This window comes from Terrapene carolina, unplaced genomic scaffold (assembly GCF_002925995.2).
Source record: "Terrapene carolina triunguis isolate 2854851 unplaced genomic scaffold, T_m_triunguis-2.0 Scaffold69, whole genome shotgun sequence".
In the NCBI taxonomy this organism is placed as follows: domain Eukaryota; kingdom Metazoa; phylum Chordata; order Testudines; family Emydidae; genus Terrapene; species Terrapene triunguis.
Window position 1 is genome coordinate 31,957,004 of NW_020664420.1, and position 22,497 is coordinate 31,979,500.

At 38.5% G+C, this 22,497-nt stretch overlaps 2 protein-coding genes across 4 annotated transcripts in view; both read left to right on the forward strand.

Moving 5' to 3' along the window:
• LRRC70 (leucine rich repeat containing 70) overlaps positions 1–18,286 on the forward strand; it is a 43,027-nt gene extending 24,741 nt beyond the window's left edge. The window contains exons 1-2 of one of the 3 annotated variants that reach the window (XM_024214895.2): positions 13,973–14,031; positions 14,676–18,286. In XM_024214895.2, coding sequence (XP_024070663.1) covers positions 14,687–16,612 — 1,926 coding nt within the window. In that variant the 5' untranslated portion in view covers positions 13,973–14,031; positions 14,676–14,686 and the 3' untranslated portion in view covers positions 16,613–18,286. Of the gene's footprint in view, positions 1–13,972; positions 14,092–14,675 lie in introns of those variants that run through there. The other 2 variants (XM_024214893.2, XM_024214894.2) reach the window with 2 other exon arrangements.
• Positions 1–22,497, forward strand: part of IPO11 (importin 11) — a 247,488-nt gene that overhangs the window by 196,378 nt on the left and 28,613 nt on the right. The gene's annotated exons all lie outside the window — the stretch shown is intronic.

The window sequence follows — 22,497 nt, forward strand, 5'->3', positions numbered from 1 at the left end:
TCAAGTAGGCCTCATCAAGTAGAGTGGGACAATCACCTCCCATGTTTTTCATACGACACTCTTGCAAATAGCCCCCAAAATGATATTAGCCTTTTTCACAACTGCATCACATTCTTGACTCATATTCAATTCATGATCTACTATAACCCCAGATTCTTTTCAGCAGGACTACTACCTAACCTGTTATTTTCCATCTTGTAGTTGTGCTTTTGATTTTTTTTTCCTAAGTGAAACACTGTGCACTTGTTTTTGTTGAATTTCATCCTGTTGAATTCAGACCAATTCTCCAGTTTGTCACAGTCATTTTGAATTCTAATCCTGTCTCCCAAAGTGCTTGCAACCCCTCCCAGCTTAGTATCTTTTGCATATTTTATAAGCAGACTTTCCAATCCATTATCCAATAATTCATGAAAATATTGAATATTTGCAGACTGAAGACTGATCCCTATGGGACTCCACTAGATACCCTAACTGGGAGAGTGTATTTCAAACAGTTGTGCACCCACCTAATAGTAATTTCATCTAGATTACATTTCCCTTGTTTACTTATGAGACTGTCATGTGGGTCTATGTCAGTAGCCTTACATGAAAGATGATATTCCTGGAGACAGCTTGCAGAGTGAGCAGATTTCAAGTCCTGGCAACTTTTATCCAACTTATCTAAATTTTACCAGGAGATGTCAGGGCTTCAGAAACATCCAAGATTCCTCTCCAAGAAGATGAGGGAGTTCCACCTTAATGATCCTATTGTCTTATAAACATTTTTCCCATCCTGATGAGGTCATTCTCCACATGCTCAATATTAAAAGATCTTTGGCATTGTATTTGGAACAGTTTTTGCCTAGTTTTTAAATTTTATTTATACAGTGTTGGGAAGGAGAACTTACATGTATGCATTATTAACCAAGAAAAGAAGATAGTTTTTGCAAAAACAGATTTTTCCTAATGAAAAAATTTCAGGTGAAATCCAGGAGGTTTTTTATGTAAAACATATTTTTTTTAAAAGCCATAAGCTTACTGAATTATCTTGAAGTGAGAAGATTTTCAAGCTATATTTATTCACATCTTTATTATTTGTTGATTGTAGTCTGTATGCGTATGAGGTTCTCCAGTTTATTTATTTATTTATTTATTTATTATTGCATGGACAGACTTGTTTACAATATAATTTACACATCTCAGTTTCAGTATTTAAAGTGAAGTGATGTAGGCTGTTTGGCACTTAACTCCCACCACCAGTATGAGAAGTGGGTCCCTAGGTTGTTCTGCTCATGACAGCTTCTGCTGTAAACAGAAGCCTGCTCCCAAAGTCGAGAGTAACATCCCCATACTTTTAGTTTTACAGTTTGAGTACTGCCAATTACATAATTAGCACACTGCAAGTATATGTACTTATAATGTATAATTATAAATCCTCATTAGGTAATTACAGTTAATTATTATGTAGTTTTGCTTCCCTCAGCCACTTACTAATGTCAGCTTAAATTATGAAAATACAGTTTCACCACAAGAGGTTTTATACACAATTTAAGAAAGGGATAAAAACTGCTTTATAAAATTGTGTATGCCCCCTCAAGGTGCTTATATAACAGGCTTGTTACTTCACAAGCATGAGAATAAATAATTTTAGCATTCATCCCTTGCCCCTGTCACCCACACACACGCACTCATCCTACTAGCAGAAATATTCCCCTCTGATATTGGTACATTTGGGGAGTTGTGGCATAGGTGGGGACACATCTCTGTAGTGTCTGTGGCAAAAGATGAGTACCCTTTGCCCTTGTAATTATGTGCACTGGTGGACATGTTGACTGCCAGATAACGGTACAGTTTGAATTACTTCAGTAAGAATTGTGGCCTCAACCTTTAGTCTAGTGTTTTATTTCTGCAACGTCTTGAGTGTCGTAAGCAAAGATTCTTTAGCATGGTGAGTGTTTTCTCTAATGGCATTGGCAGGAGACATGGATTTAAAGGCCGGAAGGGACTGTGGTAATCATCTGCTGTATAACACAGGCCATAGAATTTCCCACAAATAATTCCCAGAGCATATATTTTAGAAAAATGTCCAATCTGGATTTAAAAATTGCCAGTGATAGAGAATCCACCACTACCCTTGGTAAACTGTTCCAATGGTTAATTACCCACACTGTTAAAAATGTATCCCTAATGTCCAGTCTGAATTTTTTTAGCATCAACTTCGAACCATTGAATCATGTTATATCTTTCCTTGATAAACTAAAGAGCCCATTATCAAATATTTGTTCACCATGTAGATCAGGGGTCGTCAACGTTCAGCACGCGGCTCGCCAGGGTAAGCACCCTGACGGGACAGGCCAGTTTTATTTACCTGCTGACGCGGCAGGTTCGGCTGATCGCGGCCCCCACTGGCCGCGGTTTGCTGTCCCGGGCCAATGGGGACGGCGCGGGCAAGCGATGTGCTGGCCGCGGCTTCTCGCCACCCCCATTGGCCCGGGACGGCGAACCGCGGCCAGTGGGGGCTGCGATCGGCCGAACCTGCCGCGTCAGCAGGTAAATAAAACTGGCCCGGCCTGCCAGGGTAGTTACCCTGGCGAGCCGCGTGCCGAACGTTGTCGACCCCGATGTAGATGTTTCTGGACTGTAATTGAGTCCCTCCTTAACCTTCGCTTTGTCAAGGTAAATAAATTGAGCTCTTTGACTCTGTCACTACAAGGCACGTTTTCTAGTTCTTTGATCATTCTCGTGGCTCTTCTCTGTACTCTCTCCAATTTATATCAATATCCTTCTTGAATTGTGGACATATATACAATGGGCAGACACTATGCAAACTTTCTTATATAGCTCTTTATCTATGTATGTAACTACCCCTCTATTTGCACTTGTTTATGTTTCTTGAGGCAGGGATTGCCAGCTGAATTGTGCCACTTAAAGCCTTCTCTACGTTACAGAATTTACTCATTGCTGACATGTTTGCAGAGAAACCGTTGCACTATTGCTAACTTCAGGATTCAAAACTCATGAGTTAAGTCCCTTAAAATCAAGAGATTGGGTAAAAAAAATTGGATTTTTAAAAAAGAATAAATTTGGGGTATTTTTTTATCTGCCTTGCCATCTGTGAGCCATTAGGGTGCACTCACTTCATATCTGCAAGCTTTATTTCCACAACCGTACGGACTAGACACTAAAAAAAAAAGAGAGAGAGAGAGGAGGAGAGAGAGAGATTTCATGAGTATTTCTTTCTTCTAGCATCTGGATCTTCAAAAAAAACCACCAAATATCACAAGACTCCCAATAAAATTGCAAGGGTTCACCAACACTTATTGATGTGTCTCATTTCTTGAAATACTGGTTAGTCTGGTCCTATGAATGAATCTTTTGTGTTTAGATAGAATATGACTTGCAAGAGATTGTCCATTGCATGAGTTAATATTCAGGAACTGCCCAATATCTAGTAACGCTGAAATAGTTAACATTTTGATTTTTCAGGAAAACTGTACAATATATTACTAGGTATGGAAAGTTTGTATTGTCTTCAATTTTCAGGAAGTCTGCTAAGCTTTTTATGCTTCCTCTGTTTTGTGTAATTATCTGGTTCTTGAGAAGTTCACAGCTACTTGTGATGACAGCATATCAGTAGAGCCCTGCAAATCTGCAGCTATCTGTTTTATATCGCGGATATCCGCTAATCATGTTTGCAGATTGCAGATGGATGCAGATCCAAATTTTATATCCAGAGCCTTGCAAATCTGCGGATATCCGATTTATATCCACGGATATATGTGGACCACGTTTGCAGAGCATGGATTGGATGCGGTTACAAATTTTGTATCCACCCAGGGCTCTACATATCAGTGCTGTCTCCTGAACCATCAGGCAGTGAAGTGTTGCTGAAAGCTGAAAGTTCAGTTGTTTTAGTTTTTAGTCCAATCCCAAGACCTGTTAAATTATTATGATTTAAAGGTAGACGTTAACCTCAATATACCTATCATTCTGAATTTAACTTGCTATCATTTGTCATTGTGCAGTTGGAACTCAGCATCAAAGAAGCCAGATGTTCAATAGTATTATAAAGAATTAGGTGGTAATGTAATAATGACAAGACCTTTCCAGTATTGTAGACATGTTGTAATTTTTTCAAAAGACATTTGTGTTACTGTTTAGATACATTTATTACATTTTCCCATTTGTTGTTTGAACTGAATTTGATGATTTTATTTAATAGTACCTTGTTTTAGTGTGCCACGGCTGCTCATGTCACTGGTGACTAGCATTTCATGATGCCATATATAGTGCTTTATTTAAATGCAGTAACTTATATATTTACTGTATATAACTGCTTGTTTTATTCTGCTCAGTTTGCTTGGCAGCTGTTGCTTGCTGGAACTTTCTAGTAAAAATTGATGTTTTGTACACAGCTATTATAATTTGGAGTGCAAACTTTGCCAAGTCACCTTAGAGCCTTGCTAATTAATGATTCTGGTGATGAAATCTTACATTTTATTGGATGCTTTTGGTGAATTCATTTGATTTAGGATTAAATTTGAAAAAGGTTTGTGAAGATAGCGCTTGTTCATTTTGCTACTTTGGAAAACAATGTGTATTAATTCCACAGTTACTGTATGTAGAGAGTATAGTAGTGATTATGATTGTTTCTAGCATGTTTGAATGTCGGCTTTACTTTTATTGGTTTCCTTTTACAATTGGAATTTACTATTTTTTATTAAACTAATAGGTTAGCATCATAATTTTGCAATACATTATGTGGTGTTTGATAAAAATATCAGTTAGTAGTGTTGCTGTGTTTTTAACTCGTGGTTTTAGTTTGTGAAAGGTTGTTAACTTGATATAAATGTTAAAAAGACTGAGGACTGTTATGAAAATTTGGATTCATCACTGCTTGCTAATGATCAATAATAATTATCCATCAGCTGTTTGATGTCCTATATTTGCAGTGAGATGGTGTGAGACTGTCCATCTCACAAAAATTAACATTATTATAGAAGAATCCAAATCTTCCAATATAGTACAGAAATGGTGATTTCATTTATGGGAAGAAATATTTTTATTTGAGTAGCCGATATGCCAATTGAAAGTTGATTTGGAAATGTTCCAGGAGATGCTGCTTATTTTATGTTACAACCTAGAGGCTCCAAAATCAGGATACAATTGGACTGTGCTCTGTACAATTGCATAGTAGACAACAGTCCCAGGTTCAAAGAGTCTGTTATCTGAACAGACAAATGAAGGGTAGGGAGCGGAAACAAAGGCACAGAGCGGTGAAGTGGCTTCCCCAAGAGTGCAGCAGGTCAACAATAGAGCCAGGAATAGAACGAGGTCTCTTGACTCCCTGTCCTGTGGTCTGTTCACTAGAGTATGCTGTCTTTAGATTTTGGAGGCATTTTTGGAAATAAATTGGCCACAAGTACTCCTGTTCTTTTAGCTTTTTCAGTTCATTATCAGAATTTCTTGCAATTGATCGAGTGCATACATTATTGGAATTATTTTGTGTGGGAAGGGTTTTTTGTGGGTGTTACCCTTTTGTTGTTGTTTTATTATTTGTATTTGTATTATTATAATACCTAGGAGGCCTAGTCATATACCAGGACCCCCTCAAAGCTGTGTTTTTCACAAATCAGAGGAGGGTGATTAGGAAGGCCAGAGAGAAGGCTGCAGCAATTGAAGCAGGAGATGAAGACCTGTATGATATTTTTAATTGTCTGAACCAAAAGAAAAAATCAAATGTTAGAAATTATATGGAGGAAAAAGATGGACGATCTGGAGATAACCTAGATGTTATGAGCAAGAAAGAGGGAGGAGCATTTCCGGCCCGCCATACAATTTCCATACCCCGATGTGGCCCTCAGGCCAAAAAGTTTTCCCACCCCTGATATAGAATCATAGAATATCAGGGTTGGAAGGGACCTCAGGAGGTCATCTAGTCCAACCCCTTGCTCAAAGCAGGACCAATCCCCAGACAATATAGATGGATGGTGGTTGAATTTGTGTGAGTTGATGAGATCTCTCTGGCAATCCCCTGGAGAGTGGGGGGCGGGGGGGAAATATTGAAAGAAGCATTGAACAAATCATCAGAGTAGTTGGAGGATGTAAGTCACAAAAGCCAAGCGAGGACAGTATTTTTGGGAGGTTGTGATTGATAGTGGCAACAGCAGAGAGGTCCAGGAGATTGAGGATGGTATAGAGACCCTGAAATATTACCCTAAATTTTATGCTGAGATTTTGACAGTGTATTGCAGCTGAAACCACAATTGTATACTATTTTTACATTGTTACATACTTTTTTTCCTACCTTTTATGAAAAATAAACACTGGCATAAGCAAAGTTGGCTCTCCAAGTTAAGGAGCTTCACCGTGTTTTTTCCTGTCTAGCATACTTAAATTTACAGAGGGAAAAAGATCAGTACAGAATTTGCAAGTTCAAAAGAATAATTGTGGTGATATGAATTGTTTTTCATCTATTGTGTGCAGTTTAGTGTAATTTGTAATAATTATAGGTTTGGGTTTCTCTTTAAAAATCCACTTTGATACCATCTTTAATGTTGTTATTTTCTGAAAAAGATAAAGATAGATCAATTTAGTTCTTGTTTTGAACTTACTGCGTATTTTCCTGCTATGCATAAATTGATGCTCTGAACTGGTTAATATTCATAGCCTGAATTATATTAGCTTTAATCTAACATAGGTTGGCGGGTAGAGATAAGATACAGGTGGCTTGGAAAGATTACAGTTGATGCAACAATTGTGTATTCGCAGTCTGCATCTGTAGACCAATCTTTTCATTTAGAATCTGATAAATTACTGTCTGTGAGACTTAGTATAAATATTTACAAGTATTATAGTAATTTATATGCATTGTATATGCCTTCTGACATTAATTTTTAACATGTAAAATGCAATGACATTAGTAATTTTTATCCAATTGTAATGTGAGCATATTTAGATGGAAGTCACCACAGCATTCAAAATAAATGTTATTTATTAGCATATAAGACATGACGTTTCCATTACCACTGGAGAACAAGATCAGTAATAAGTTGAAATGCAGTGATCTAGCTCCACATTATTTGGGATAATTCTTTTAAAAGTTGTGATTTTTTTTTTTTTTTTTTTTTTTTAGTTATCAAAGTGTGGCTTTCAGCCATTTATGAATGTTGCTCCTTGAGAGGGACCTAAGATTTTGAGAAGCAGCTATTTCAGTTGTTTAATATCTTGTGTACCAACCTCATTGTGGGTATATTTTTGTTCTCTCTCCCCGCTTGCACCTTCTTTCCTAAGGAATTAATTGTTATCAAATACTATTGCAGTACAATAACTGTTGTGGTAACACCTAGAGGCCCCAACCAAGATCAAGGGCCTACGGTGCTCAGTGCTGAATGTACAAAGTAAAAGACAGTCTTTGTCCCAAAGATCTAACAATGTAAATAGACAAGACAAAACAAAGGGTGAGAGAAAGGAAGCATTATTGTTCCCATTTTGCAGATGGGGAACAGAGACAGAGTGATGAAAGTGGCTTATTCGGGGCCACAGTGGCATGAATGCTGCCTGTGGCAGAGACAGGATTTGAACCCAGATCTCCAGAATCTCAGTTCAGCACCTTAACCATTAAACCATAATTCAGTGACTTCTTAGTTATTATATTTCAGGGTTGTTGTTTTTTCTTGTGATGCTGCAGATATGTTATAAAATTTTAAAAATAAAATGAGACTGAAGATATTGAAGGCTTTTATTGGCATTCCACTAACTTTTAATGAGACTTAGACTCCTAAATGCCTACTGGCTTGTCTATATGAACATTTAGTTCACACCAAGCTGGGGTGGGAATCTACCTCACACTAGCCTGCTGCACACTGACTGTCTGTGTAGACCTTGCTGATGGGTACAACCCCATTGCCAAGTGGGATAGATTAAAGCATACTAAGGAACTGTTAGTGCACATCAGCAGGGTCCACATGGACAGTTAGTGCATGGCAAGCTAGTGCAGGGTTGATTTACACCCCAGCTTGCCACAAACTATATGTTTGTGTAGACGAGCCCTAAGTTGCTTTTGAAAATGGGACTTGGGAGGCTAAGTCATGTAGGCATTTTTGAATTTTTTTTGTAATCTTCTTTGCATGTTGCTAAAACTTTTCCTTTGGAATAATACATTTAAAGACTCTTTTTTGGCAACACTGATCTCTTTATTTACAGTTATATCCATGGATATTTTGTATTAAGAATCAGTAATATCAATTTAATAAGCATAATTTTTTGTCTCTTCTACACCAATCCATAAACAGGAAAAACAGGGTAATCCAAATACCATATTGGAATATGGCATTTCCAGTAGAAAATAGGAGGAAACTAATTCTAATTCTCTTATGTGCAAGTTTAACACTTCCCCATTTCTGATCAAACCATTTTACTAGAGATAAGTCTGAGTTCCAATATGCTCTCCCATATTTCCCAAAAAATTTGAAGTATTCAGGACTTATCTCTGTTTCTTACTTCCTATTTCAGGAAGTATAGAAGCTAATTCCTGTCATGGTTTGGAGAGGATTCACAAATGTCCAACTGATAACAACCACCTTCTTTTTCTTCAAAAAGAACAGGAGTACTTGTGGCACCTTAGAGACTAACAAATTTATTTGAGCATAAGCTTTTAAATTTAAGCTTTAAATTTGTTAGTCTCTAAGGTGCCACAAGTACTTCTGTTCTTTTTGCGGATACAGACTAACACGGCAGCTACTCTGAAACCTTCTTTTTCTTCTGTATTATAGCGAAAAATCAAGAGATAAGGAGCAGAACTTCATGAAATCGTGGATGGCAGGATGTTATTGACCCCTGGTTTCTAAATCTCCCACTCCTGAGATCCTAGACTCTTTGAATTTCAGCACTGCCTACTGTTATGGTCTGTGCTAAATAGCTCTCCAGTGCTTTCAAAATCACAGTCTTTGTGTAATATGTATTACATGTTTCAGGGGGGTTTTGCCTCCACATTGTCTCTTTCCCTTAATTGGTTTCCATCCCATCAGGGTTCATGCAGCTGCTCCAGCAGCTCTTTTGGCCTCATTGACATTATAAATTTGGTAATTCTAACATCAGTTATCTCAAACTGAGGCTCCAATACCTGCTATTGAGGACTACCTATTCAATTCCAGACTAGTTATAAGCTCCTTAAAGGGCCACCTGGCAGCAATACAGCTAATTATCCTGCCATTCAGTATTTTCACACCCTACACTTGTTCACTATTCAGCTAGATTCTGAGAACCCTCTTCTTAAGAATTAGGTTGTTACTTGTGAGTCACCAAGAGTGGAATACATATGGACAGGCACTTGAAGAAGAAACGGTTAATTATCTTAATTACTGGTTTTCAAGATGCATTTTCCATAAATATTCAATGACCCACCATCCTTTCCCACTACTATGAAGTCCTTTAACAGCTGGATTCTGTATTGGCAAAGGAACTGCGGGACAGTTGGGATTACCCCTCTGTTTATACCCTGTGATGGGGAATTCTGCAATATGCTTAAGTGGAATTTGGAAAGGAACTATGTTTTACCTGTAATGTTAACATAGAATTATTATTATGCCTATGTACAACAAGATAATTTCAGACAGTAATTTATGGTTTTCTTTTAAAGAAAACAAGACAGTGTTTGCTTTTAATGTACAAAAGAAGCACAGCGTGCATTTTATGAATATGGCCTTGCCACTATTCTATTAGATTTTGACATTCTAATTTTTGCTTCCCTAGAAATTTCTGTTAGCATCTGTCATTACAAAACAGCTTGCAGAACTAGCACTCTAGATTGAAAGATTTTCAGGGCAAGTATTGTACTTTTTGTCAGTAAAATATCATGCATATTTATGGCACTATATAAATAATATTTGCTAAATTGAGAAATAAATCTGAAAAAAAATCCAAAATACAGATTGCAAAATCAGAGTAATTACGTCAGCAATAATGACCAAACCATGGTGAATTTAGTTGGGATAAAAGGCCAGGTGGGCATAGTTCATTTTGCTTCAGCCTGTTAACTCCAGCCATTTTTTTGTCCAAGAGATACTCTGTGACAAGGCCATTACTGCTTTTATAAGGTGAAAATGAAAAATGTAGGCTTTTGGCTATTTTAATAGGTAATGCTGTTTTAGGCCCAGATCTTGCAAATGACAGTGTATGAGCAGGCTGTTGCAATCACACACTATCATTTTCAGGCTAGGGCCTCAGTTGGTGTGTACATGACATTTGCCGTGCTCTGTACATGAATTAACAAGACATTCTGACTTCTTTTTCATGTACATTCCATTTATGTTGGAATTGCTGTGTTTCAAAAAAAGTGACTATTACTTTTTTAATCCTCACCAAAAAATGGCTTGAAATTAACTTTTGGTACTACTGTTTGTTTCGTTACAATAGCTGTGAAATTAAGCACAAAAGACAATTTTAACTAAAATGACAAACTACATTACTACTACAAATTGCTGCAAAAAATCTATATGCTCACTGAAGGGACAAGAAATCATTGTTATTCAGTGTTTACTATGTACTCTAAAAAAGTTTCTATAAAAATTCCCATTGATTGGGCATACTAAGGATCTATCAACAACATTCTGTGCAGCTGGAAAGCTGTTCATCTGTTCCATTTGCAGTGTTGCTAAGGATTATATAAAAGGGTGACAAGCCTTAGGAAACAAAAATTTCATACGGATGCGAAGGGTTGTTGAAAATTCCAGGTCACATTCACTGAGGATGTTACTCTGTTAAAGTAATGGAAAGAATTTGGCCTTTTAAAAAGAATTGGTACCAATTTACCTTCTACAAAGAAGCGTCCATAATTTTATGAAGCAAACATGTAGGAAAGATGATAAATCAACCCTTTAAACTTGTATATACATTTACTGTACGTACACTTAGCATAACCTTACTGAGATGAATGATGCAGTTTGGAACAGAGTTTAAAGTGGCTGGAAGTTATTTCCATGTCAGCATTTTTGTGCCAAAAATACCCTTTTATTATAGGCAAGGCTGGTAGCAACACCTGTAGTTAAGGTGTTTCCATTATAAGACATTATGTTCAGTTCCTTACAACCTTGCCAAATTTAGGGCTTAAATTTTCCCTTCCAGGTATGTGCCTCAGGATGATTTTTTGTAAAGTTTTAGCAAAAACAGTTCTGAGAACAAAGTTAGGAAAAAGTATGTTGTTTTGCCTCGTTGATTTTTTTTTTTTTTTTAACAACCATTTTGTTGAGAAGCTTTAGTGCATCCAGGTGTTGGAGCAGAAACTTGAAATTTGGCTAGGGGTTTCACCATGATATCAAGCATGTGCCCTTTGCTGTCCCCATGAAAATCTACCCACATCTAGCAAAGTTAAAAGCCTCTGAAAAATTACAGTTTGCGCATCCGCTGTAGAGGTTTGTTAGAGGCAGGCAGCATTATATTCCAAAGATTCATCTACACTGAGAATCCTCCATTGCCACACAACTCTCATTCTAGCTTCCAAGAGCAGCTGTGGTGCCAGATACCAGAATTGAGAGCAGGAAGACTGTCTCTTCTACACTATAAATTCTCCCCTCCTAGAATCATGACAGCAAGGAGGAAAAGGAGAAAACAGCCTGACTAGAATGCAAAGGGGTGAGGAGGCAAGATGGGGAAGGAAGTTGGAGCCAGGGAAGGGCTAGGAGCAGTCTGAGACCAGTAACAGGCAGAAGGATCTATAATAGCGAGAGCATGCTCCCATCCAGAACCTGGAATTGACTTGTGTTAATTCTGGTGCTGTCTAGCAAATAGTGTGAAAACTTATTGGCAAAGCCCCCTTTGGTGGCTGAGCCACACAGAAGATAACAGCTTACTACTGCTACCTGTTAGCTCAAGTGGTAGAGGTCTGTGCTGTGGATCTAAAGTTCCTATCTCTGCTGATGACTCATGTTGGGTCAATATGGTTCTAGGTGAATAAAATGCTTATAAAAGGTTACACGCTTTGAAAAATCAGGCCCTAGAACTCTCAAGTTGGGCTCCCAAAGTTAGTGGACACTTGAAAAATTTGTTCTTAATCTCCCTATGGTTCAATTTCTTATCTGCAAAGTGGGGATAATATCTTACACTGGAAAGGTGTTGTAAAGATAAATTCATTAATGTTTGTGAATGGTTTTGGGTGTCATAGAAAAGTCCATAAGGAAATTTAATAATTTTGTATTCAGTGCAGGTTTTAAATACTATGCAGTAAATAAGACATGGGGCCATACACTGAATGATGAGGATAAAAAGGAATAGTGACTAGATACCCATTCAGAGAGTATTATCCATTTTGTGCACTGAATGAGGCAAGGTCCTGTAGGAAAAATAGTAAATAAAGATTATCTTAATGCACATTGACAAAGGAGCCAAATTAAGGTTCAACAGGCAACCTTAATTCTGGCAGTTTTCTGACTTTTGAGTGTTTGATTTTGCGACCTTAATGTTCTTAGCACAGTGCTTTTGTGTGTAATATGCATGCTCAGTAAGGACAGACTCTTCAGAGATTTTAGCTGCCAAGCTGTACTAAGTCTCCACTAATCATGTGTGAAGTGATATTTTTCAGAGGCTTATAACTTGGCCAAATTTGAGTGGATTTTTCACAGGGATGGCAAACACACACATCTCTGACCCAAAGCCCTCCTCAGCTCTCCCTCCCCAGCCAATTTTAAGTCCCTGTTCCAAAGCAAGGGGACATTAGATATCCTCAAAGAAAAAGTTACTAGAGTGTTTTAATATGGACAAAACAATGGGTTTATCCCTAACCTCATTCTTGGAAATGGCTGAACTGTTTTAACTGAACTTTTCCCCCCAAAAGGTTCAGTGTCAGGCAGTTATCTAGCATGGAAAATTTCAGCCATAACACTTGCAGTTTGGGAAAGTTATAAGTAACTGAATCAGGGTCTTATGGTGGTAAGTGTCAGGCAGCCTTAATATCGGGCGGTGCTACCAGCCTGCTTATCATAGAGATGACTGGATCACTGCTGAAATGTAAAAAGTTATATGTGTGATATGTCATGAATTCTGCATACATAACTACAAAACTATGTTTTAAGAGGGATAATAATAACTTCTCCAGTTGAAGCTGCAGGGAGAATTTTAGGCAGTCATATTAATTTTGGCTGGAACATGGATGCAGAGATTTCCACTCTTACAGAAATGATCACAAGATCTTTTAATTATCGCAAGATTTCACAATCTCCGTTTTTATACCTCCCAAAGATGAAGCATAGTATTTTCAAAAGCACCTAAATGATTTAGGAGCACATGAAAGTCACTTGCATGCTTTTGAAAATTGCATCTGACACCTCCAGCAACACAATGGCATGTTATGATATGCAGGATTAAGTTCAAAAAATGACTTAGATAAAATATTGCTTTCTAGTGTCTCACCACACCATCTAAGATTTCATTGCTCTTCCATCCAAATACTGACCAGACCTGATTTTACTTAATTTGTGAGACCTGATGAGATCACAGCCCAAGTCCCCTTTTATAGACCTCAGTACTTTCTTACTTGGCAAGACTACGTTAATTATGTTGTTTGCTTTCGGAACAACTTTTCTCTGTAGTCAGTGAACTGTGTAAATGTTTTACATGATTTTTTTTCTGTTTGTGAATAAATGCTTTTACGTTTACGACGTGTGTTATCACAATAGATACGTTTTACTCTGTAATATTTAGATCTACCTAGCCATCTGATCTGCAACTCTTATTATGCATCACCAGTTTTTATAAATTAAGCATGTATGGACTGTAACAGCTATGTACTACAACAAATGAATTTATTTCTGGGTTTTCTAGAAATAAATAGCTGAGATTTCCTTTCCAACTGTACTTTAGAAGCACAGATAAAATGACTTCCTGTCTCACTATTTCCTGTATCCATGGTAACCTCTCTTTAACCGCTCACTGTGGAAGAGCCTATGGGAAGAATGTTTCCTGAGTGAACAGTTGCAAAACCTAGGGCAAAACGTGAGCGCTCTAATAAACCGGAATGTTGCTAAGAAAAGTCTTACAGCACGTCTAAAAAGTAAACTTGTAAGTAAGTCCAGTGAACTGCCTCACAAGCCAGCTGATAATATGAATTTGTGGTTTGGGGTAAGACTTTTTTTTTTTTCTTTTTTTTTTTTTGGTATATTTTGAACGTAACTGGGCTCACTTAAAAGTAAAATTCAAAAAGGGAGGTAAATGTTACTGATGAAAAGAAACTTGTTTCAATGTATAAAAAAAGTCAGTATTTCTTTATAAATGCCAGTGAAGCTTTAAAACTTTTCAAATATATAAAAATAAGGAAAAGAATTTACAATGTGTTGAATTTACTGAAAGCCATTGTTATGACAGAATTAGTTGCTTTTAAACAGTAACTGATTAAATATATTTCAACTAGCTTGGCAAGCATATTCATTTTACCATTCTTTTACTCTAATTTTAGTTCACTTCTAATAGGGCAATTGCTAAGAAGCAGTTTAATCTTTATGATGTTTAACTATTTACTGTCAAAAGAGAGAAGATGTAGAATACAGTATTTAAAAGTACTATTTGTTCATTTATATGGCATATTGGCTGAGAATATTAAAAAATTATCACAAAGAGTTGCATCTGTTTTTTAAAATTATACAAATAGAACCTTAGAACTTTAAATGAGTGATATTTACAAATTTGATTTTTTTTATCTCTAATAGCTAAGTCAGAGATGACTGAGAAAGCCAAAGACAGGGATGTGTGTGGACTTCAAAGTTCTGTACCCTGCACAGGAGTATTCCTCCATATCCTTAACTGTTTTCTTTTGTTGCTGCTCCAGAAAGAGGTACATGGCTGTCCATCCGTCTGCCAGCTCTGCACTGGGAAACAAGTTAACTGTCGTAACTTAGGTCTTTCAAGCATTCCAAAGAACTTTCCAAAAAGTACAGTACTTGTATACCTCAGTGGGAATAATATATCGCATGTAATTCCAAATGAATTAACAGGCCTTCAGAAGCTTGCTGTGCTCTATTTGGATAATTCCAGCATTTCATATGTGCATCCAAAGGCTTTTGTTGAACTTAGTAAACTGTGCTACTTACATCTAAATAATAATCACATAAAACGTTTGGATCCAGGAATATTTGAAGGGCTTTCAGATCTTCATTGTTTATACCTTCAGAATAATCAAATATCTTTTGTTCCTAGAGGATTATTTAGTGGTCTCATTTCAGTTCGATACTTAACGCTTGAAAGAAATCGCCTCAGTATCCTTGGAAGTGGCACTTTCTTGGGAATGATTAGTCTTCAAACGCTTAATCTAGCCAACAATAAGATTTCACGGATATCAGATACAGCATTTCATCATCTTGGAAACCTTGTGTATTTGTACCTTGAAGGTAATAATTTAACACATGTGCCATCAAAGGCCATTGGAATACTTAAAAATCTAGAAAGACTTTCCTTGTCTCACAACCCTGTTGGGTCAATACATCCTTTTGCATTTAAAGGACTTGACAGGCTTGAATATCTATCTTTAAAAAGTGCAAAAATAAAAAGCATTATCATGAATGGATTTGCTGGATTAAATAACCTTAAAAAGTTAATTTTAAGCCATAATGATTTAGAACATGTAAATTCCAACACTTTTACTTCGTTGCATAATTTAATGTACCTGCAACTAGACAAGAATAAAATAGTTAGTATTGGTGATAATGCATTTGAAAAAATGGGATCTTTTTTAAAGATTCTAAATCTAGCATCTAACAACCTTACCGATTTGCAGCCTAAAGTGCTCAAGCCTTTGGTTTCATTAACTCATCTACAGGCAAATAACAACCCTTGGAACTGTAGCTGCACACTGCTTGGGCTACGTAATTGGCTAGCATTATCTTCAATCTCTGTCAAAATCCATTGTCAAAATCCCCCAAGTATGCGTGGTAGACCTTTGCATTATGTTAAATGGACCGAATTTACAAACTGTGCTATCACTACCACTAATCCAGAAACAGCCTGGAGTGTAGCATCTGTAGGTATCCATCATAGCACCGCCACTTTAGTGATGGCATGGCGTATGGTAACCACATATGATACACTTGTACATTTGGAAAATGCTGGAACTAAACGTGTTACTTTCTGGGGAAGAGCTCCAACCACATCTGCCAGTCGATTTCTTTATGAAGAATATGCTGCTGGGAATCCATCAGAAGCAACGACAGTGTTATCAGTATTACCAGTGCAAACAGCTGCACAGATTGTGCCAGTTAACTTGACCATGGAACAGAAAAGTGAATTTCCTCCAGATGCTGCATCTGTATCCTTAAAAACATCTCTAATCTGTACACAGCAGGTGGAGAAACTGAATCAGGCATTTGACATTTTATTAGCCTTTTTCATTTTAGCATGTGCTGTGATCCTTTTTCTAATCTATAAAATTGTCCAGTTTAGACAGAAGCTGAAGATGCTGGGAGACTCGGGGGAAAAGGGAATAGAGTACTACAGTTCTTACCAGGCTGGTAGATACAATGTAACTGACCCAGTTCAGTCCCTACCTCAAAATCCAATGAGAAGTTCAGAATTGGACCAAATTAAGTTTATCAAACGAACAATGCCTGAAAGTCAGGCACAGGTCATCTTGTTTGAACATTCAGCATTGTAACTTATTCAGCTAGACTTTTGATGTTGAATCTATTGTGGTTTGAAATGTCAAGAAATCAAGTGCATTAAGTTCTTTTAAAAATAGTTGAAGTTTCTCTATTTGGTTAACTGGTTGATGGTTTTGTGGAAAATGTTATAATTTGGAATTGATATCATGATTCTTACTCCAAATGTCACTGAATTTCTTAACTTTTAATAGCTATACTGTCATTTGAATCTTAAGCCTGTGTCATGGACAAATCTCATTCTACTCTGTCCCCATTTAAGGGAATTCTTCATTCATAACTCCTGCAGCTAACAATGAGTGTTCTCCCTGTGTGAGAAGCTAAAACTATGCTTTTAAAAGGTTTTGTTCTTTTCAAATATTTATTATTATTAAATTATTCATAGAAGCAACATAAAACAGCTTGTAAATGAGTAAGCAAAACTGATGGTGATTGTTGTTGTCAGCATCATGAAGCTGAAATAGTTGTGTGAGAAAATGGTTCTCTTAGGAAGATAGTCTCTTAATATGTGAATAGTAATTCATAATGACCATCTGAAATGGAGCAGAAAACAAAAGGGATGAGCATTCCTTTTCATTTAACTTGGATTAGGTTAAATCTTCTGAGAAACAGGCAAAATAAACTATACATTATTTGTATTTAAATACAAAATATATGTTGCTAATATTCGGAGTAATTGTTGCAGTGTGTATAGTATGTATATTAAAACAAGATATACAGTATAATTCATTATCCAAATTCTCTATCCAAAAATCATAGTTATCCGAATACTCAATATGTCCTCCTATAGCATTTCCATTTATCCAAATGCCCAGTTATCCAAAAGTTTTGGCTGTTCCCTAGGCATAGGCAGCAGGTGGCTAAGACTAGAGGGGGCTCAGCCTCCCTAAAATCTATCTCTGCCTCTGTGGTGTAGCCACGAGTGGATTGGTTGGGTCTTAGCACCCAGGCCCACCCAAATCTGAGCACCAGCCACAATGCTTAAAGTGAGGGGGGTTATGGAGGTGTCTCAGCCCTAGATTTTTTTATTTTATTTTTTTAAGATTGAGCCAGGTTACCAGGGGCAGTCTTTTAGTAGAGCTGCTGCCACTTCATACCATTCTGCACATCTCTGCTTCCCCATCAACATAGGCTCTGATTGGCTCTCAGCTGCCAAACAATCAGGTTTTGACCAGGGCCCCCACCCTGCAATGGATGAGGGCAGGGCATGCCTTCATCAGTAAAAAAGGAAGTAACCTGAGCTGGGTGGCATTGGATGGAGCCTGTATTGATGGGGAGCGGAACAAAGCCTGGGACTGGGAGCAGGAGCCTGGTGCAAGACCACTCCTTGGTGCAACCACTTCTCTCGCACTCATGCAGAAGAAGGACTCTGCCCCTTAGCACCTAGCTCTGGTTACTGCTTTCCCATGGTCTCCCATCTCCCACAGCTAATCTGATTGTAGCCAACATCTGCCATCCACCCAGGGCCATGATTGGGTTGAGGCACGCTTCTGCCAATGGGGAGGCAGTAGCCAGAGCTGGATAGTGTAATGACAGAACCACTTCCCTGCTGCCATAATGGAGCAGTGGCTAGGCCATATTTGAGTGGCATTGTGACCTGGCACACAGGGTCTTACTACTTCCAGTCTTTGCTCTGCTCCCACATGGACACAAGCTTATGTGTGGCTATGCCCTTGGTCAGGCCCCCTGCTCCCAATATATATATATATATACATATATATATATTCACCATCCTCCCAGGCCATGTGGATAAACACAAGTGAACTGTATATTGTTTGTTCATGTATTCATATATCTTCTCTCTGCATATTACACTAACTGGAAAATAGGGTATATAGAGAAATAAATTTTCCTGTACGTTGAAAAAAGGACTTCATAATATCCAGCATCAGAGGCCTAGATAATTATTCCTTAATAGGAGGAATTTTTTCATCCCAAGGTTAATAGGTTTTTTTCTGTGAACTTGAAAATGCCAGTTTTTGTATCATTCGTCATCCCATTTAAGATTTTTTAAGTTAAACATGCTGTATTATTAAATAGCCTTTGCTGAGGGGTGTATTTTGAATCACAAGGTGAAATGACTTTGTCTCAGCCAGTACCAGAGATCTAGCTTTTAAGATCAGGATCCATCTTGAATAAATGTAAATTAGTTTTTAATTTGTACCTTGCATCTATTTTAGCTATTTATATTTACTCAGAATATTGTTTGATTGTGTCTGCTGGTATCCTGGGGTGTGTTTTAAACTGTTCTAATTTTCTTTTATTTTGGGACTATATTTAGTTGATGTTTTTCTCCCCAGACAATATGAATGATAGCATTAAACAGCTATAGAAGTTTGTCACAACTACTAATTTACGGTCAGATTTTCAGCCAATCCTAAACTGGGTCTCCATTTTTGTAGGTGCAGTTTTGCATCCATAGGTATGTGCACCAGAAATGTAGATCATTTATGTATCTAAGCAACCAAATCTACAAGCACAATATTTGTGCCTACAGTTTTGCACCAGTAAAAATGGAGACCAGTGTTTGAAAATGTGTACCCAAATATGAAATGAATTTATGTTGTTCAACTATAGAGCCACATCTTTTAGTATTGCACATTCCTTTTTCATCATGCTGCCAGTACATTATGGTCAGTCTGCCATAGGAGCATCACCACAATGCGCAAAGGGCATCCTCTAAAGTAGTGTTTTTCAAAGTTCGTGTCGCGACCCAGTACTGGGTCGCGGCATGTAAGGCACTGGGTCGCCTTGCTCAGCACCCAGGGACCCTAACGGAACATTAAAAGTCCCGTCGGCAGTGCTGCCCAGCTAAGGCAGGCTAGTGCCTACCTGTTCTCACACCGTGCTGTGCCCCAGAAGCGGACAGCAACGGGTCTGGTTTCTAGGCAGGAGGGCCACAGGACTCCGCACACTGCCCCTGCTCCGAGCACTGGTTCTGCGCTCCCGGCCAATGGGGGCTGGGGAGGGGAAGGATGGTGCCTGCGGGCGACAGGTGCGCAGAGCCACTTGTGCACCTATGTTTAGGAGCTGGACCTGCTGCTGGCTGCTTCTAGGGTGCAGCACAGTCCGTGGTGCCAAGACAGGTGGGAAGCCTGCCGCTGCGCCGCTGACTGGGAGCCGCCAGAGGTAACCCCGTGCCCCAGCCCTGAGCCCCCCCCAACCTGTAACCCCTTCCTGCACCCCAAACCCCTCATCCCCAGCCCCACCCCAGAGCCTGCACCCCCAGCTCAGAGCCCTGACCCCCTCCCACACTCTAACCCCCTGCCCCAGCCCTGAGATCACCCCCAACCCTGGAGCCCCTCCTGCACCCCAAACACCTCATACCCGGCCCCACCTCGCAGCCCTCGCCCCGTACCCCAACTCTCTGCCCCAGCCCTGAGCCCCTCCCACACCCCAAACCCCTCATCCCCAGCTCCATTGGGTCACGGGCGTCAACAATTTTCTTCAACTGGCTCCCCAGGAAAAAAGTTTGAAAGCCACTGCTCTAAAGGCATAGAACCACCAAAGGGCTCCTGTATCATCTCACTTTCCTGCTGGCAGCATAAGGGACATGTCGGAGATGCCTCTATGTTGGATTGATCCCCAGCTGCAGTTTCAGCTTCTCAGGTTACTCTAAGCTGCTATTGAGGACTGCTCCTGTTCACAACAACCCAGTACGGGGTGTGTGCAAAAACAAGCTTTCCACCACCTTCAGACTTGTGCTCTGATCCTACACTGCACTATATACGCCTTGCAATAGCCGAGTGTCTGACCCGTGATTTCTTTGTATTAAATGTGGTGCAGCATCAGGCATCCTTGAATGAGACTTTTCTATTTTAGGTCATCTATTTTAAGTTTAAAAATCATCACTGATATGCTACTAGGGGAACAGCTACTATGGGTCACATGACCTTGTTTCAACCAATTGGATTGTTTGGCATTACAAGGATATAATACAGATATAGAGATGTTAAGTATAATATGCACATGTATTTAGAGAGGAGAAAAGCATGGAAAATGTTTCTTGCCTTGGATTCAGATTTAAAATGTGCTTTAGATAGCATGGTCATGGAAGCTGAAACAAAACCATCCAACATCTTATCTTTCTTCTTGCCCCATTGTGCTTATTGTCGCATTCTGGTTCTTATATAGAATTCACTGATCTGGTGGTGTTAGGTTTCCTTGTGGGGTTAGTAACAATTACAGAATATGAAATGAGTGGATTTTTTAAAAACTTTCTGTCTTCCTAAAGAATCTGTGACATTTTATATGTCTCTCCTTCGTAATAAAGGACTAATATAATCTCCTAGGTTAGAGAAATCCACGTGGCTTCTCTCATAACAGAAGCGAGGATATGGACCATGCTTTTCAGTTTTTATACGTTTGTTCCTTAGATCAGGGGTTCTCACTGTTTCAGAGTATAGATTACATTTTAATACAGCAACCCCTCAAAATCAGACTGCCCTCTCATTTTTGATTGTGTAACATTCCTGAGGCAGCTACAGCCATTGCTTACATGCACAAGTGATATTAGGTAATTATTTAATGTAATTTTAGGCTGTTTCTCTATGTGATTTATTAGTTGGAAATGAGGAGAAACCAGTTCCACGTGACCAGCAAGTGCTCTGTGGACCACAAGCATTCCCCTGACCACAGTTAGTGAAATGCTTCTTTACATTTTCTTCAAGATACTACAAAGATGATGTTGATATGGAAGCAGTTTTGAGAAAAAAATTCCATTGTAGAAGGCAAAGCCTCATTGGTCTGATTTTTCAAAGTACTAAGCACCCAAAAATCCTGCTGATGTTGATACAAGGTTTGGAATCAGGCTGGGGGGGAGATATTTTTTTTTTCTATTAAAGGGAAGCATACATTAATTTTCCAGTATTCACATTTAATATATCTTTTTGAATTCAAATGCTATTTTAGTAAATGAAAAGAATTATATTCATTATTGTGTATTTCTGGAGTTATTCCCATCATCCTAGCCCATGGAGAAAAAGAGTGATGCTTTAATCTACCCTGCCACCTCTGCTACCCTTGGCCAATAAGGAACTGATTTGAATGTTCTTCCCCATTGACTTGTCAGTTCCTACATCAATCCTCTGGGCCTTTGTGGAAGAGCACTGAAGATTTCACCTCTGTACTTTTCCTCCAGATCTTCAAGGAAGGGAAGCAAAGTTTCCAGTTTCCCAATCCAACTTCTCTTCTCCTTCTCCCCCCTTCCTTCCTCTCTCTCCCCCCCCCCCCCCCCCCGCCTCCCCCAAAAGGAGGTGATCTCGCAACTCCCTTTCTGACAGACTAACAGGATATACACATTAGGGGCAGGGACAATGTGGTTGAGTACCCACATTTTGATTCTTTGGGGTATGTGTTTTATTAAAATGATGGTGGTAGAATTTTGTCTACAGTAGTTTGGTATGTTGTTAAAATGGTGACGCTGAATTTTTGCACAAACTTATTAGAATAATAAAAAATTGTGAATGGATAGCTTGGTTGATGGAGTAGGGAAAGGGCAAACATTTATAATATTTTCTCTGGAACCCACACCATTTGGATGCTACATCTCACTTTCGTTTTTATTCTGAGAAAGTAAATATATATTAAAACAAGAGCTGTAGAACTAAACATGCCACAAGTATACATACTTACATCCTGGTGTACTTTTAATTATAGCTCAAGTTTTTATGTGCAGACAGGCCCTTCCACCAATTAAAATAGTATTTATGGTATCAGCTGCAGCATTGGAGCCGGGTCCTACAGCCCTTACTTACAGGAGATATAAACCAGCAGTGTTGGATCCTAAGTCTTTTTCACAGGATCCCAGAGAAAAGTTGTGCTCTGAATAATGAGGAAAATGCAATTGTCATGAAAGCACCACCAACTAGTAATAAAAATA